Below are 18,284 nucleotides of genomic sequence, written 5' to 3' on the forward strand. Positions count from 1 at the left end.
ACCGACCACCCTGGAAGGCCAAAACTGGCCCAAAACAAGCCAGGGTGGTCGGGCTATCAACTCTCAGCCCCCTCTGATGTCATAGGGCCGGTTGCAGTCCTTACCCGGTCGGGCGCTCCATAGTTCAACTCCGGAGCTCAGGAGGCAACCGCCATCGTTGGAAGCTCCTCCTCCTTCCTTAAATTAACAATTAAATCAATCTTTTATTTTATTTTGTTCAGGCCAGGCCAGTTTGCTGGAAAACCCAACTTTTTAGGGCACGTTGGAAGGACCGGAGGTTGGGGATTATGCGAAGCTCCGGGGGCAGCTCATTCCAGAGGGAAGGCGCTCCCACAGAGAAGGCTCTCCCCCTGGGGGTCACCAGCCGACACTGTCTGGCCAACGGCACCCTGAGGAGGCCAACTCTGTGGGATCGCACTGGGCGGTGGGAGGCTACTGGTGGCAGTAGGTGGTCTCGCAGGTACCCTGGGCCTAAGCCATGGAGCGCTTTAAAGGTCATAATTGAATCGCACCTGGAAAACAACCGGCAATCAGTGCAGGCCACCTAAAAGGGGTGTAACATGGGAGCACCTAGGTACCCCCATGATAACCCGCGTGGCCACATTCTGGACCAGCTGAAGCCTCCGGGTGCTCTTCAAGGGCAGCCCCATGTAGAGAGTGTTGCAGTAGTCCAGGCGAGAAAAGACGAGGGCATGAGTGACTGTGCACAGAGCATCCCGATCCAGCTTTGAAGCAACCTGGGCTATAAGAGAGCAACTGAAAGCACCAACATTTCTCATATACAGTAAATAAAGATTGCTTGAAGAACCAAAAACATGAGGATCCTGGAAGGCACTTAGTAAACTAAGATATTTTCTTGGCAGGTTTTGATCATAAAGGTAGCTCTCAAACGTCCATCACTAAATGGTGCAATTGTGAAGGGAGTCATCATATGACAGTGACTGATTTTGTGACCTTTGGGCTGCAGTCATTAGACCAACTGGATGGTCATGTGAAGTGTGTGGTTAAGTAAAACCATTGATTGTGCTTATTGGAAGCTGGCTGGGAAGATCACAAGCAGTCCTCATGTGATTCTGGGATCCTGCAACCGTTGTAAATACATGCCAGTTTTCAAGTGCCCAAATTGTGATTATATGACCGTAGGCATGCTTCAGTGATTGTAAGCATGAGGACCGATTATAACTCACTTTTTTCATCCCCATCATAACTGCAAATAGACACTAAACAAATAGTTGTGAGCCAAGAATTACCTGTAATCAGCCAACCATGGCCAGACTTCGTTCTTTTTTCTTTCTTTCTTTCTTTCTTTCTTTCTTTCTTTCTTTCTTTCTTTCTTTCTTTCTTTCTTTCTTTCTTTCTTTCTTTCTTTCTTTCTTCCTTCCTTCCTTCCTTCCTTCCTTCCTTCCTTCCTTCCTTCCTTCCTTCCTTCCTTCCTATTTATTTATTTATTTATTTATTTATTTATTTATTTATTCTTCGCACTTCTAGACCGCCCCCTCTCCCAAAAAGGACTCGGGGCGGTGTACAGTCCACACAACAAATAACAGATAATAAATACAAATATAAATATAGATATAAATATACATATGGAGGAGGTTAAAAAATTAAAAGAACTGTACAGAAGAATATGAATATGGCTCTAAAAGCCCTAAAATCAGTTAGATTTAAAACAATACCCTTAAAATACCAGTTGAGAATATATTTCCAGGAGGTAACAGTTGTAACAGTTATAATTCCTTCCTTCCTTCCTTCTTTCTTTCTTTCTTTTTTATCCCACCTTTAGTATTTCTTCAAATAAGGTGGCAATACACCTTCATTTTCTTATTTCCCCCCATAATGAATGCATGGCTCTATTCACCAGCCCACCTCAGCAACTTGCTTGTTGTACTTAACAAAAGGCGGGGGAGAAAGATCTTTTTTATGGCTCTGGAGACCCTTTCTGTAAGATCCTCATTTCCCTGAAGTCCACTCCAAAACCTTTCTGTTTCTCCATAAAACCCACACAACGAATAGGCACTCCTGTTTAGTCAAGAAGGTGACAAGTGTCCTGCAGCCATCCGCCCGGCAACAAAGCTGGGGGACAAAATCCACGTCAGTAATTCTTTGCTCGTTTTGACAATTTGCTTATTTTTCTCCCTCTCCTAGGAAATTCTGCTGAGAATCAAGTTGCATTTTTGAAGTATATTTGTTTCTTAAGAGTATAGTAAAGCTGGGGACAGACTTTCCTATAAGTAAAGGACTGGGGAGTTGGAAAAATGACAGCTGAGAATCTGCCTGTGGAGTTTTATTGTTTTCTAGCCCTTCCTTGTACATATGTTGCTTGGTGAATACTAGCTCAACTGTTGGAAGGAAGGAAGGAAGGAAGGAAGGAAGGAAGGAAGGAAGGAAGGAAGGAAGGAAGGAAGGAAGGAAGGAAAGACTCACTTTACTTACTGTATTTTTCGGACTATAAGATGCACCAGAGTATAAGAAGCACCATGATTTCGAAGAGGTTTTTTTTTTTTTTTAAGTTTTGCACTCTGTAGGCTTCCCAAACCCTCTGCACGCCTTGTTTTTTGCAAAGAAAAAAAAAGTGGGGGGGGGGGTATGCAGAGCTTTGGGAACTATCTCTGACTCTGAGTCCTTCTGATAAGGTGAGACCATCTGGTCAATCAGCAAATGACTAGAATGGTACTTCATAGTAAGTCTAATACCTTTCTTGGTGTTAAAGGATGGAAGCGACAGGAAATGGATATTGTGTAGCAGGAAGTCAAATCTGCCTATTTTCTAATGAACTTAGAAGATTTGCCTCACATTTCAAATGCCTCTTACTATTTGGACGTAGAACTGTTAATGTAGCCACTCCCCTGAGGGTGGAAGTTGTGATGCCCTAAGATAGCTGTATTTTGCTGGTTGTGTATATGAAAGCAATGCATTCCCTGACCCACTAGCTGATGATGGGTATCTTCCCAGCATTCTTGCTCTATTGGGGACAAATAACCCTTCAGCCCTCTGGGCCTCAATGTTACATCTCTGGTATTAATAAACTGGAGGCATTTAGCTGGTGCCAGATGTCAACCTTGAAGCTGGCCTGGCTGAAGTCATCTTGAAGTTTCAACGCTGCCACACTAGAACTAAGGGATGAGGAAAGGGGATTAGAGATAGCTGGGGCTGTGTATTCAAAATAAAATACTTTCTCTTGGGAACCAAGGATGTTCTCACACCTGGTCGGAGGAAGGAGAAATGATGTCACCAGATCAGGAGATGCTGTCTTGATTGGGCCATGTGACTGATTATTTGGGATTGGGGAGAAAACTTTCTCTTTTAATTAGGTGAAAACCAAGGGGCCCTTTAGAGTCGGTTTTCACCAGATCTGTGCCAACATGATATTTCCAATAAACCTGTGCTTTGAGGAATCTACCTGCCTCGGAGTTTTGCTTGCAATGGATCTATTACTTGGAACCCTGACACTAGGTTCATTTCGTTGGATGGGTAGGTCAGGAAGAAATTGGGAAGCTCAGTCTCTTGGGCTCAATGGAATCTGGCATTGATCTTGATCACAAAAAGGATACAGGTGTAGCATCGCCTTGTCTTGATGGAATTTGCATGGGTCCCTTCATACCGAGAAAGCCCCTAGTTGTCCAAGTGTCTTAGTTGAGATTAAAGCTACCAGAAAAGGCTGATTTGCAAGTGAAGGTTTTAATAAGGGTCTTTCTGATGAATTTGGAAGGGACAGTAGATAGAGCTCTAAATGCCAATAACAAACCCATAAAGGAAAAAAGGATAAGAGGCTAAAAATTGAAGGGAAAAGCAGAATGATTGGAATTTATGAATAGATTTATGCATTGGATTGTAATGATTTGTTTTTCAACTACAGTGTACAAACATAATTCAGAAACTTTAAAAAGTGTTTCTTACTTCAGGTTCCTAACTTCTACATTTCTATCTACAGAAAACCTCCGGTATCTGTATCCTGTGTAGAGGAGACTTCGCCACCAAACCCCAAGGCAAGGATGGTCAATAACTTTTTAGAAGACTGTTTGCATAACGGTCAACAGGTAAATAAAACATGAAGGGATGAACATTAACATTAAAGCCTGCATTAGTTAAAGCAGGGATTTCCAAAGATTATGCACAATTGTCAATACCAATTAGGGATGTGGGTGAATGCTTTCAATTTCACTGAGGCAACAATAAAGCCAGGAATGCTGGCATGTGAATTAGATATACATACATATCTATCACGCTGTTTTCTTTCCAGCTAAGAAGTGTAATGCAAAGTGCAGAAAAAAAGTAAATAGTAAGCAAAATAAAGTCAAAATATAAAAGTAAAGGAAACTTAAATCTAGATTCAACTTCTCCATAATTTTCTTCCTTTCCTCACTTTCACTGTGTGCATAAAACCTATTCTTTTTGCTTTGTCTTTTGTTCTTTAATCGTTTAATCTCTCTTGGAACTGTCATCAAGTTATCTAATCGCCATTATCCTTTATTTCTTCATACGTTTTTGCATTCCTTTCATTCTTTCTGTATAACCAAATACATTCAAAATACTTATTTCATACTGATCATTCACTCTGGCTGGCGTTCAGTTCATATTCATTCGTCATGCATTCTTTCCTGACCATACTTTTAGCCACACAATTCTTAACTATCTCATTCCCATTATAGATGGCTTGCTTTTATGTTTTGCCTGGCATAACTAACTCTTGCTCCCATATAACAATAGGAGAAACAAGCTCTTACACTAAGACATGTTTCTATTTATTGCAACAAACATTAAGTCCTCACAAAGACAGCAGGCTGTCCATTATCTTTCTGTCAGCATTTGCACATCTTAAAATGTGTCTTCATCTTCTTTATCTAAACATTTTGTGAAGATACACAAATTAATCTGTTTGTTCCAATTGTTTACCATTGGCATAGAACTTGCAATCATTTGGGCTGTTTCCCTCAGCAACCATATTTTTTGGAGTATAAGACGCACCGGAATATAAGATTTTGAAGAGACAAATTTAAAAAAAAGTTTTGCACTCTGCAAACCTCCCCAAAGCAGCCCATTTTTTGCTCATTTCTGCCCTCCCCAGCCCCCAGTAGTTCTCTGGAAGCCTCCTGCAAGCTATGCATGGCCATTTTGGTGAAGGGGGGAGGGTTTCTGGAGGCAAAAAATGCTGTATTCAGTGTATAAGACGCTCCCAGATTTTCAGCCTCTTTTTTGAGGGGAAAAAGGTACGTCTTATACTCTGAAAAATACACTACCTTGATCTACCTTTAATTCCAGAAAAAAACTCACATTCTGGAGGGAATCAAAGCACCATACTTCTGTTTCAAGTGCCAAAGTTGTCCAAGTGCCCAGGGCTTAAAGAGAATATTTTGGTTAGACTTCTTAACTTCTAGGTTCCAAATATCTGATTGAATGTAATATTTCTATCTTAGGACAGAGCAAATGCTAAAGAAGAGATTTCCTACAGAGACAGCAGAATGTTCTTTATGGGTAATAGGAAGTAAACATAAGGGGAAAATTCATTTTTACATCACAGTCCAAAACTCTCATTTGGGAAAGATAACTTTTCCCCCCCCTTTGATAGGCATGGTCTTTCTTTCGTTGATTCCAGGAGAGTACGTTTTCGGGTGGAAATCATCATGGTCCTGTAGAAGCTTTGAAACTCATGCTATTTAACCTTCAAGCAGTTCAGCACAGCTTTCACAAAAACAAATCTGACAGACCAAATGAAGAGTCCCCAAAAGTAAGCGGTTCTGTATAAAATGAGATTTTCCATGGTGTTTAATTATTGTACGCTTATCTGCATCTATCTCTGTGCTATTAGCTCCTAACTGAAGGCCTGGGTTCCTAGATTTATTCTTGAGTGGTGAGACTTTGACATTTTCTCCCAAAGGTGGCAGTTCAGTAGATGGATGGATGGATGGTCCAAGGACCCATGCAGGAAACACATCCATGGGTGCTACTATCTTTACGCTATAGCTATACAGTCCTATGGAGAAAAAAATCACCTTCTTTTAACTTCTCTGAATTTTTTACATCATCATCATCATAATAATAATAATAATAATAATAATAATAATAATAATAATAATAATAATAATAATAATAATAATAATAATTTAATTTGTTAGCCGCTCCCTCTCCACAGGGGACTCGGGGCGGCGTACAACAAGAGCACATACATATATACATATAAACATACACATACACGCATACACATACACGGAGGAGGAATAGTAATAAAATTAGCAATTAAAATACCCCAAATTAAAAATTACAAATTTAAAAAAGACTGTCAGGAGGAATAGGATGAAACTACGGTTGAGCCAGGCCAGATAATTGAAAAAGTCTTGAGCTTTACATATCTTTGCCAGTGAGTGTTTTCAGTTTCTTGTGAGTCCTAATGGTAAATTATTGGACTCAGAATGCAATGACAGTTACATTATAGTTTGGTGCTTTTTTTTTCATTCTATCACCTGATGTAACCCTACAACTCTTGACGTTTAGAAAATAAAAGCATTTCCTTTAAGGTCCATTTTGAGACAATAACAGCATGATATTGCATTCCCATCCACCCAACACACATAAAAGAGTGACAGAAAGGAAGAAGATTAAACAAGATCAACTAAAGAGCAAGCAAGTATGCTAATACAAGACATGGTAGGCAAAGTGTAGGTAGAAAAGAGGGATATCAAAATAAGGATCCATGGGAGGGCCTTTTTTTGGGTGGTGGAAACATGTGAAAACATCTGGAAGACAGATTGCACTGGAGAACATGAGGTCCAGAGCCCCAATTGATGCTGTACCAGGAGATTCCTTATCCATTTTCACCTTCCTTTTCCTCCTTATGGAAGAGCCAAAGAGGGGGAAAAGCAGGAGTCTGGGCAGGGGGCATATAGATGGCATTGCCATGCAGAGGGTGAGCTACCAGCCATCTTCTATTCCCCAAATAGGCAACCTGTCTCAAGCTGCTTTCCGCCTTAAGGACCGTGATTAGGCCAAGCAGCACTAACAATGGTGATCTCCCATTCCAAATCCAGAAAGCTGGATGGGCCAGCGGCCCTCGGGTATGAAAAGAGGGGCCAGTCAATAACAATTTATCCTCCTCTTAAGCTGCTAGAGATATAAAAGTCTCCCTGTCTTATGTGGCAGCACCTATGTGTAATATTCCATCAGAGTTAAGGCAAATCTTGGCAAACTGGCTTGTTTTGGGGATAGACCATAGATTCCTCCTCACAGTTCAGAAGGAACCAGATAATGAAAATGGAGTAATATGGTAGGTTTGACAAGCATAAGCGGAGATGAGAAAAGATGTTATCTGGGACATCTCACCCCATTTTCTTAGCCTTCCGACATAGTTAAACACATCTCTGTTCCCAAGCTTTTGATTGTTAATGTTATGAATGCTTGATTGAATGAATGTTCATTTTATACGTATTCATTGACTTTTGTTTTATTATTGTAAGCTACCTTGAGAATTGGAATAAACAGAAATGCAGGGGATGCATTGAATAATCAAAACAGAGAAAAATAACATACCTGTTTGATCAATTTAGTTAATGACATAATTATGGCCACTTCATTGAACAATTAGATATGATTTGAGTCGACCCTGCCCTATAATCAAAACAAACTTCAACTTTTTTCTCTCCTCTCTTTAAAGTTCTCCCTGCAATTAAAGAGGCAGGTCGTGCCTGGCTCACAGACATTTACAAACACTTCCATTTAACAACAACAACAATTAAAGAAAACCACAGGTCTATTACACAGAAAAAAAGTTAAGAGAAGTGGAATTTATAGGGGTCTGTGGATGTTATGCCAGTTATGGATGTTACACCAGAAAGAAACTTCCAATACAGGAAGTCCTTGAATTACACATCAAGGTCCGTGGGCCGGATCCAGCCCGCTGGGTACGTAAATCTGGCCAATGGGGCCAGCCTGGAAATAGCTAAGGACCGGCCCGCGGTACCTCTGGCAGCCAAAATAGGGTGCAGGGGTGTGTGTGTCATGTGAGGCCTCCCCCGTGCCCTGTTTTAACCAGCAGGGTGGTGCAGGAGGTATCTGTCCCATTCTCTTCTCCCCCTGCCTGGGCCAGCCGGCCAGCGGAGAACTACAATGCTGATCCGGCCCTCAAAGAAATCCAGTTTGACACCCCTGACTTAACACCCATAATCGACCCATTTTACCACCTTACCTGCTACAGTTGTTGGGGGGATCATTGCAGTTGTTCAGTTGGTAATCTGAATGTTAAGTGACTCTGGATTCCCCGTTGACTTTGCTTGTCAGAAGATCGCGAAAGGGGGACCACATGACCGCTGGACACAGCAATCCGCATAAATACGTGATAGTTGCCAATTTTGATCATGCAACTGTGAGGATGCTGCAATGGTTCTGTGACAAACAGTCATCAATCCCTTTTTTCTTTTTTAGCAGATTTTTTTTTATTTTTTCCCTTCTACAACACATTACAGTCATTATATCAACATTATTATATCATCATATCTGTGCATGTGTATAACATTTCGCTTCTATATTTACACACCTTCATACACAGTTATATACATATTTATATACATATTGTTTTTCGGCTTAATTAATTTTCTTGTTTTTCAGCCATTTGTACCAATTGTTCCAAATTTCATAATATTCCGACCCTTCTTTATCTTTTAATTTCAGTATTAATTTATCCATCTCTGCACAATCCAACATTTTTTTTATCACTAATTCATCCGAGGGGGTATTATTTTGTTTCCAGCGTTGGGCAAATGCTATTCTAGCTGTAGTTAGCAGATGTGTTAATGTGTATTTAATTTTCTTTGTATATTTCCCTTTGATTATTCCCAGCAGAAAGATTTCGGGTTTGTATTTTATCTGTTCTCCTGTAATTTCTTGCACCCATTTCCAGATTTTTGTCCAATATTTTTTGTGTTTCCGGGCAGGTCCACCATATGTGATAAAAAGTCCCTTGTACTTTTTTACACTTCCAGCAGGTCGGCTTCATGTTTGGGTACATTTTAGCCAATCTTGTTGGCGGTAAATGCCAACGATACAACATTTTGTACATATTTTCTTTAAGTGCTGCCAATCGTGTTAGTTTATAATTTGTGTTCCAGATTCTTTTCCAATCCACTAGATCAATCACTTTTTTCAATGTCAGTGTAACTTCAAACAGTCCCTAAACAAATTGTTGTAAGTTGAGGATGACCTTCGACTTACGACTGGTCACTTAGCAACTGCCCAATGGTACAAGTAGTCCACACTTTATAACCAACATTTGAGCCCAACATTTCTGTTGCTGAAGGAGACAAGTGAGTTTTGCCCCATTTTATGACCTTTCTTGCCATAGGGGTTAGGTGAATCACTGCAGTTGTTATGTTAGCAACCCAGTTGTTAAGTGAAACTGGCTTCCTCATTGACTTTGATTGCCAAAAGGTGATCAAGCAACCTCGGGATACAACATTGGTTATAAGTATGAGCCAATTTGCCAGGCATCTGAATTTCGATCACATCGTCGTGGGTATAAAGGTTGTAAGTGTGAAAAATGGTTGTAAGTCACTTTTTTCAGTGCTGTTGTAATTTTGAATGGTCACTAAACGAACTGTTGTAAATCCAAGACGGCCTGTACATAATCCAGTTCTGAAATCCCAACAGCTGTCCCCAGTTCTTCAGCCACATGACTGCATTTCAGATGGTCAGTAACCAGGACACATTTACAGCTCTTTGCAGCATTACAACATTTTTGCCCCAAACCTGCATTTACTTCCAGTTTTCAGCAAACCTGGCCCGCAGCGAACAGTTGATTCACCTAACGACCACTGCAAAACAGGTCATAAATTTGGGTAAATCATGTGGGTGACCCACTTTATGCTCATCACAACTTACAACTATAATGGGCATGCTCCATTGAGCTCATAAGTCAGGGACTACCTATAAGACAGAAGTGGTATTCATCCAGTTCTGGCGAACCGATAGTGGAAATTTTGAGTAGTTCGGAGAACCGGCAAATACCACCTCTGGCTGGCCCCGCCCCATCTATTCGCTGCCTCCCGAGTCCCAGCTGATCGGCTGGGTCTTCTTCGGTTGGCCTGCACAGGAGAATGGAGCTGGAAAGCAGGTTAGTGGGGTGGGGAGGGAATGGGGGATTTTACAGTATCATTCCCCTGCCACGCCCACCAAGCCATGTCCACAGAACCGGTAGTAAAAAAATTTGAATCCCACCACTGCTCTAAGAGCATCATAATCAAGTGTCCAGCATGGCAGAAGTAGGGTTATCCTTGCGCGGGGGGCAGGGTGTGTGTGTGTGTTCCTTTGTAGGGTCCTGCACCACAGGTCATCCTTGAAGGAAGCCTGACTTTAGCCCATCCCACAATGGCAAAGGAGACCACTGAGACATCTGGCTCACCACTGGCACTGGCTTATGCGGTCAGTGTTCCCAGTCACAGAAGCATTGCATTTCACAGTGCCTTAAGTCAGAGAAACATTATGGCAGGATTTGAAACGAGCTGTTCATGGTCAAAAACCCTCGAGAGTTGAGCTAAAGCAGTTTCCAGGCAAAATGATATGAAAAATTGATTGTCGATTACAGGAAATATAAACAGCTAAAAGGTTGGGCAACTGATGAGTAAATCTAGACTAGATGTCCACACAGGCGTATTGCAGGATGGAAAGTTTTGTTTCGGAAATAATTGAAAGAAGCACCATCCTTTACTGTTACTTATTTGCTTAGGCTTCCTTGTGTCTTCTCGCACATCAGGATTTAAATGAATCGTTGATAACATTCCGGGCCAAAGACGCCTTTCAGAAATGCGAAAAGAGGTAGATACTTTTTCATGGAATTATATAGAGCTCCAAATATTTAAACTTGAGTAAGTTGTACAATAAAGTCATTCTTATTTGTCAATACCTTGGAAAGTGAAGCAGCCTTTTAAACTTGTCCTTGGATTTTCCCTCGAGGAGAAATAATAATAAAATAACTTCTACTACCCCAGGCTATGCTATTGAGCAAAGTTTCCTTCTTCTTTTTTTCCTTTTCTGTTTTTTAAAGGTTTCAAGTGAAGATGAAAATTTCAAGTTGATCGATTGTGATATGATCCCTGTGGCCCGATCTCTTCAGAGGTAAGAGGGGCTAACATTCAGAGGCTGAGATCCCTACCGTGTTTTCCCAAAAATAAGACAGGGTCTTATTTTCTTTTGACCCCCGAAATAAGCGCTTGGCCTTATTTTCAGGGAGGTCTTACTATTTTTGAGGTGCAGGAGGTGGCGAGCGTGGTCTATGAGAAGGAATGGAAAGTTTCCCTTCCCCCTCGATCGAGGTGCGGATCGCCAGCCCTCCTTGTTAGCATATCTCCAGATAAGAAATAAAAACCCGAGAACATGTTCTAATTAAAAACAAACTTTAATATAAAAATAAAATAAAACAAATCTATCTAATTGTTACATTTTGGCAAGAGCAATTGCTGCCCACCTTCGGTAGGCAGACGAATATCAGAAGTCTCTGGAATGTGTGATGTATTAAGAAACGTGTTAAGAAGCATGCGCAGTAAATCATTGTCAGATAAGGCCTATGACCTGCGCAGTACATCTTCAGCACGGCTAGCAAACAATTAACGCAGTGACAGTCACCTCATGGCTGCTGCTGTGTTGCAATATTTTCGGGGAGGGCTTATTTTAGCGCATGCGCTCAAAAGCCCAATTGGGCTTATCCAGGGAGGCCCTATTTTCAGGGGAGCAGGCTAGTCGAGCTATACTGAAGTGTGCTGTGGTTGCAGTTGATGCTTTGGAGCACTCTTTCTCCTGTGCCACAACCTAGGAGTTTTAGGATCCATGACAGTAGCCTATTCTAAGGTGACCTCATGTGCATGGTTTCACTTTCTTTCCTCTTCAACTCTTTTCAAGTACAAGAGAAATCATTTGAACGCTGCCTGTTGAAGCTGGCATTTTCATTGGGCTCAGTGCGGAATGAGATGACTTAGAGCGGCCAGGTGGATGTGGATGGATGGACGCAGCTCAGTCAGTGTGACTGGGTGGGGGTGGATGGATCGGTGCCATTGACTCGGTGCAACCAAATGGATGGGGCCATTTGGGTGTATCTGAGTGGACGCGGATGGGTGGGGTGGATGGTGCGATGTGGAAAAAGTCACACTGGCTAACTGGACATAGGAACAACTTGGCACCCCACAAGCTCCTCGCCAACTGAACTGCTGGTCACTGTTCCCTCTAAGGTGCGTGGCTGCGCGCCCGCGCAGGTGGCAAAAAAACACCGTGCAGCAGTTTCCAACTGCCGCGCAGTGCTTTCTGCTGTCACAGGCGCCGGAGGCTGGGGAGGTCCTTTGCAGACAGCTAGAACTGGCCGCCCGCAAAGGACCTCCAGGGACTTGTTTTGGTGAGCGCGGGGCGACTGACGCCAGGAAAGCAAGCCCGGGGAGGACGTCCTTTGTGGGCGGCCAATCCTAGCTGCTTGCGCCCGGCGCTGCAGCTAAAGTAAAGCCCCTGCCGCTACCGGAATATCTGCTGCCGCCGCCGCCTCCTCTAACAGCACCAGATTTGCTGCCCAACGCTGCGGCCGAGGTGAAAAGATGCCAAAGCTCCCGCCGGCGCCCCCACCTGTGGCAGCGGCGCCTCCCCCTCCGTTCAGAGCACCTGAGCTGAGCCCCGCGTTACCCCTGCCCCCTCCTCCTCTGCTGTGCTTTTGAGGAGCCATGAGGCCGCGGGAGCCAGTAGGAAGGCGGCGGAGGGGGCAGGAGCAGGGGAAAAAGGCCTCATGGCTTCTCAAAAGCATGGCGGCGGCGGAGAAGGCAGCAGGGGTAACGCGGTGCCCAGCTCAGGTGCTCCGAGTGGAGTCCAGCGGGAGGTGCTCCGAGTGGAGTCCAGCGGGAGCTTCGGTGGCTTCACTCCAAATGTAGTGGTGCTGTTGGAGGAGGAGGAGGAGGAGGAGGCAGCTGTTATTCTGGTGGCGGCAGGGGCTCGTCGTCGGCATCTTCAGCAGCAGCCCTGCCCCCTGTGAAAAAAGCCGAAGATGGATCCACGCAGATGACGTCGCCGCAACATGACTGGAGGAGGAATTCTGGGAGTTGAAGTCCACAAGTCTTCAAGCTGTCAGGTTTGAAGACCCCTGGGGTTTTTTTTCCCTAAAGGGTTAGGGGTGCAAAGGGTCTTGCAACTTGACAGCTTTAAGAATGCACATTTCAATGCCAGAGTTCCTGAGCCAACATGACTGGAGGAGGAATTCTGGGAGTTGAAGTCCACAAGTCTTAAAGCTGTCAGGTTTGAAGACCCCTGGGGTTTTTTTCCCTAAAGGGTTAGGGGTGCAAGGGTCTTGTAACTTGACAGCTTTAAGACTTGCGTGCTTCAAATGCCAGAGTTCCTGAGCCAACATTTTGGTTGCTAAGCAGGAGCGTTGTTAAGTGATACTGACATTATATAACACTTTTAATTAAGTGGGTACCTTGAAGAAACATAACTTTGAGTTTCAAATAATACTGATTTCGTTGTTGTCTTAGGTGACATTTGTGAAAAAAATTCAGGTGCTCAGGCATAAAAATGTGCCGCTGAAATACTATACTTTTCTGCTCACACTGAAAAAAAATTAGAGGGAACATTGCTGCTGGTAGCCAAGCACATGCATACCCATCCATACCCACCTGGCTGCTGTGAATCATCCTAGACCCGGCTCCACAAGACAATATCTGCAACTACCCTGTCATATGGGCCCCCCTCACCCGGATGGTGCCAACAAATTCTCAAGCCTTAATATAAATTAATTTTAAAATTAGAAATGAAAGTAGTTTTGCAAGATCAATTAAAAACGAGTGAGATGTCACCAGTTCGCCAAGTCTCATGAGAATGCAGTGTTCTTGCTAACACCCTGTGGAAAGAGGTCTGATGTTGTGAAGTCTTATGTCCAAAAAGGGAAGGGTTTGTCTTAACAGCTACAGGTAATCCTCTATTTACAACCGCAATTGGGACCAGAATTTTTGTTGCTAAAAAGAAACTTGTCAAGTCTGAGCTACACCTGATTATACAACTTTTTTTTTTACCGTAGTTGTTAAGAGAATCGCTTCTTAAATATTTTTTATCAGATTAAAAAGTAAAGTACAAAAATATGAAAGCAAAGAATAGGACACAGTGGGAAGGATAAGTGGGGGGGGGGGCAGGAAAAAAAAACGTTGACTTCGGACTCTTATCAGTTGCAGTAGAATTACCATTAACATTGGTAATTAACGTTGCTATTAACAATAGCATTAACATTGAACCTCGACTTTTTTTTACTTTTCCAAAACAATGTAAACTAGCCATTTCTATAACCACAAATCAATCTAATCAGTAAAACCCAAAATCAACGTTTCATTTTTTTCCCACCTCAAGCACAAAGTCCAGAAACGGTTTCCATGTAGCAACAAAAGTACTTATATGCTTTTCTTGAATCAAAACAGTCAATTTAGCCATCTCTGCCAGCTCCATTAACTTCTGAAGCCATTCGTCCACGGTGGGAATCAAAATGTCCTTCCGTTTTTGTGCTTACAGTAGTCCTGCTGTATCTTGAGAATCCCTGCAGTTGTTAAATGAATCACAAGGTCGTTAAGCAAATCTGGCTTTCCCTTCCGACTTTGCTTGTCGGAAGCTGGCTGGCAAGGTTGTAAATAGTAAACATTTGTAAATAATGCCAGTTGCCGAGTTCCCCAATTTTGACCATGAGAATCCTGCAATGGTCTTAACTTCAAGGGCCAATTGTAAATCATTTTTTCAGTGCCATTGAACAGTCACTAGATGAATGTAAGTTGAGGACTACTTGTACTTTGTAACAGGTTCTATTAAAATGGAGAGTTTCTTTTTTTAAATAAACAATCACTGGGCTCTCCTAAATTACAGTATTTTTCAGAGTACAAGACGCAACAGAGTATTAGACACACCTTATTTTTTGGGGAGGAAAATAGGAAAAAGAAATTCTGCCTAACAGGTATTCATCTGGCTAGGGTCGTTAGTCTGGTCAGCTTCAGCACGTACGTTTGCTGGTTTTGAGCACGCGCGCATGCACTTTTTATCCCCTGGTTGGGGATAAAAAACAGCTTCTAATGCAGGGGTGTCCAAACTTGGGAACTTTAAGACTTGTGGACTTCAACTCCTAGAATTCCCCAGCCAGCCATGCTGGCTGGGGAATTCTGGGAGTTGAAGTCCACAAGTCTTAAAGTTCCCAAGTTTGGACACCCCTGTTCTAAAGCATAGCTGATGGTCAAGAGTGAAGCAATGAGAAAAGCAGCAGGGAAGATCACTTCACTTGCCAGCGCCACATTAGGGCTGAAAAACAGCTTCTGAAGCACAGCTGATTGTCAGAGGGAGCAGCCATGAGAAAAGCAGGCAAAGCATGAAAGATCGCTTCACTCGTTAGCGCCTCATTAGGGCTGAAAAAAAGCTTCGAAAAAGCTATATTCGGAGTATAAGACGCACCCAAATTTCCAGCCTCTTTTGGGTGAGGGGGAAGTGCGTCTTATAATTCGAGAAGTACGGTACATGACAAACCAACGTATAAGTATTTATTAAGTTATTTTTGAACCTGGATTGGATGGAGAAGAAATTGTGAATTTATTCCACTTGTAAATCTTAAATTAGATTTCTTAGCCCTCCACTGAGGCACTTAAAATTTCCCTTTAGTTATCCAACCGATTGGAAGCTGAATTAAAGCACACTTTGAAGCAAATTCCTTGATGCTTCATGAAAAGTAGTCTCTGGGTCAGTTTTTGTTGCAACCTATGGATATGCTACTCTCCTGTCATTTCATCATCCTCATCTCCTGTTCCTTTCGCACAAAGCGTATAGGGCAGCAAGATTCTTCCAGTGAATCCTTTTCTGCAGCAGCGTACTCTAAAATATGCATGTAGAGAGAGATTTGAAAAATGCAATTATGGTTTTTTTTTAATCCCATGTTGTGTCTAAGTAAGAGCAATCATCCTTCAGCCTGAACAGAAATGCCCCAAAGCCACATTAAATGATGCTTTTAGAGGTACATAATCTGCATTTCGAGGGGCATGTAGCAGCATTGACTTCGCCTGTTAGGAACTGAGTCCTTGGAATCCGGTAATCTGGTTCACACATAATATAGTAAATAACAATGTGTTGCTTAAGGATGAGCGTAATGTATGATACACTCCTAATTGCGTGGACCAGGATACTCTAGATTAGTCTGTCATTTAGCTTTATATTTTTTTGTATACTTACATTGTAAGCAGAATAGTCTTTTTTTTTTCCATAGGGCTTTGCATCATTTATCTCGACTTAAAGGATTGGTTAACGATACAAGTGGTAGAGAAGAATCAACAGAATCGCTCAAGACATGAAGCATTGATCATAAATATGTGTACAAAATACATAATAATGTAAAACAACAGTTAAATGCAGGGGCACGTATTAACCTCTCATGAATACTCATGAACTCAGCTTTTTTCCAAATCTTGTATTTCTTTAAATATAAATGTATTTATATATGTATCTAACTCGAGTCTCCAGAGGCATGTTATATTTTACAAAACTTTGCCAGGCAAAAGAAATGTGCAAATTATAGAAAGGAGTTGCTCTACTTTGAGATTATTTCTTCCTTAATAGCTACGTCCTACCCTAGCTGGGTAGAAATAGTGTGAGCAGCACAGGCACTTCCTAAAGAAAAAAAGCAAGTTTTAAACTCTGAAAACTAATTTTATAATTTTTTACTATTCCTGACAACAGAGGCCAGAATACAAATGATTATTGTTAAATCAGATGTGGTATGGTCAAAAATATTAATTGTATATAGGGATAAGGATGACGAAATGAAGTGTTAAGGCAACATTATTGTAGAAATGACTTCTTGTGTCTCACTATAATAGACCCGCATAAATATAACTTATTTTTAAATGCACGTTTGGTCTGTTGGAATTTAAAATACTAATGTCTCCAAAGATGGATTCTATTTCCATATTTTTATTCCTTCCCCACTAAACCACAGACTGGAGTTCAGCATAGCAAATACTTTGGATATGCATAGAATGACATCACAATTCTCTGCAAAATTTACATTGTATAGTCGTTACGGCTGAACTCCATGGTACATTGGATCTCTTATCTTGGGATCCACTCTTATTGATTCAGACAGTTGTTTTTCCGAAGACAACGTACGTACATTTGTTTTTCGCTCCAAAATTTGTCAGCCTGTGGTTCTAGACCAGCGATGGCGAACCTTTTCAGCAAAAAGTGCCCAAACCACATCAGAGCGCCAGAAACCCTGGATTTCCAGCACACGCATGCATGCCAGCCAGCTGGTCTTTGTGCATGCCGGAGCACTGGAAACAAGAAAATCATGTGGCCAGCGGACACCAGAAGTGTAGCTGGTGACGGTGCGCGTGCCCATAGCTTTGCCATCACAGTTCTAGACAATCTGAAAGTCTGATACAGAATTTGAGACCAATTTGATCTCTGGATGAGATCATCACTTAGTCAATCTCATTTGGAGAACTGCTTCAGTTGGGGGAAAGCCTTTTTATACACATGCAGACGGCTGTCAAATAGCTGGATCAACTTGGAAAGCATTGATTCAATTTAGAGGTCTAATTTAAAAAGTCAATTTAGTTCAGGGGTTTGATTGAACTGCTTTCAAACTGCAGTCCTTTGTGCAGCCATCATCTCCGTGAAATTGTCGGCTGGGTAAGTGTTTCTAACTGCTGTAATTTATTCAATAAACTATGCTTAAACTATGATTGAGTGTAATTTATGAATCTAAACAAACTCTGCAAATGCACTTAACACCAGTTCATTTAGTGACTGTTCAAAGTTACAATGGCAGGGGTGGGGAGGAGACCATTTTTCACAGTTATGACCTTTGCAGCATCTCCACGATCAGGTGATCAAAATTCAGATGCTTGGCATCTGGTTCATATTTATGACCATTGCCCAAGGTCATGTGACACACACCCCCCTTTTGTGGCCTTCTGACGAGCAAAGTCAAAGGGGGGAGACAGATTCACTTAACAACTGGTTTACTCACTTATCAACCGCAGTGATTCACTTAACAACTGAGGCAAGCAAGGTCCTAAACTGGAGCAAAACTCACCCAATTGGTCACTTAACAACAGAAATCTTGGGCTCAATCGTGGTCATAAGTTGGGGGCTACCTGTAGGTCTAAAGCAGGGGTGTCCAAACTTGGGAACTTTAAGACTTGTGGACTTCAACTCCCAGAATTCCCCAGCCACCTGGCTGGGGAATTCTGGGAGTTGAAGTCCACAAGTCTTAAAGTTCCCAAGTTTGGACACCCCTGGTCTAAAGCATCTTAAATATG

General features: G+C 42.1%; 1 protein-coding gene across 5 annotated transcripts in view; it reads left to right on the forward strand.

Moving 5' to 3' along the window:
• Positions 1–17,703, forward strand: part of LOC309386542 (lung adenoma susceptibility protein 2) — a 34,997-nt gene extending 17,294 nt beyond the window's left edge. For 2 of the 5 annotated variants that reach the window (XM_081942035.1, XM_081942036.1), the window contains exons 5-8: positions 3,932–4,037; positions 5,594–5,725; positions 11,027–11,097; positions 16,229–17,703. In XM_081942035.1, coding sequence (XP_081798161.1) covers positions 3,932–4,037; positions 5,594–5,725; positions 11,027–11,097; positions 16,229–16,313 — 394 coding nt within the window. In that variant the 3' untranslated portion in view covers positions 16,314–17,703. Of the gene's footprint in view, positions 1–3,931; positions 4,038–5,593; positions 5,726–5,875; positions 6,015–10,735; positions 10,798–11,026; positions 11,098–16,228 lie in introns of those variants that run through there. The other 3 variants (XM_081942037.1, XM_081942038.1, XM_081942039.1) reach the window with 3 other exon arrangements.
• The last annotated feature ends 581 nt before the right edge of the window (positions 17,704–18,284 follow it).

This window comes from Natrix helvetica (assembly GCF_964273705.1).
Source record: "Natrix helvetica genome assembly, chromosome: 2".
NCBI lineage: Eukaryota > Metazoa > Chordata > Lepidosauria > Squamata > Natricidae > Natrix > Natrix helvetica.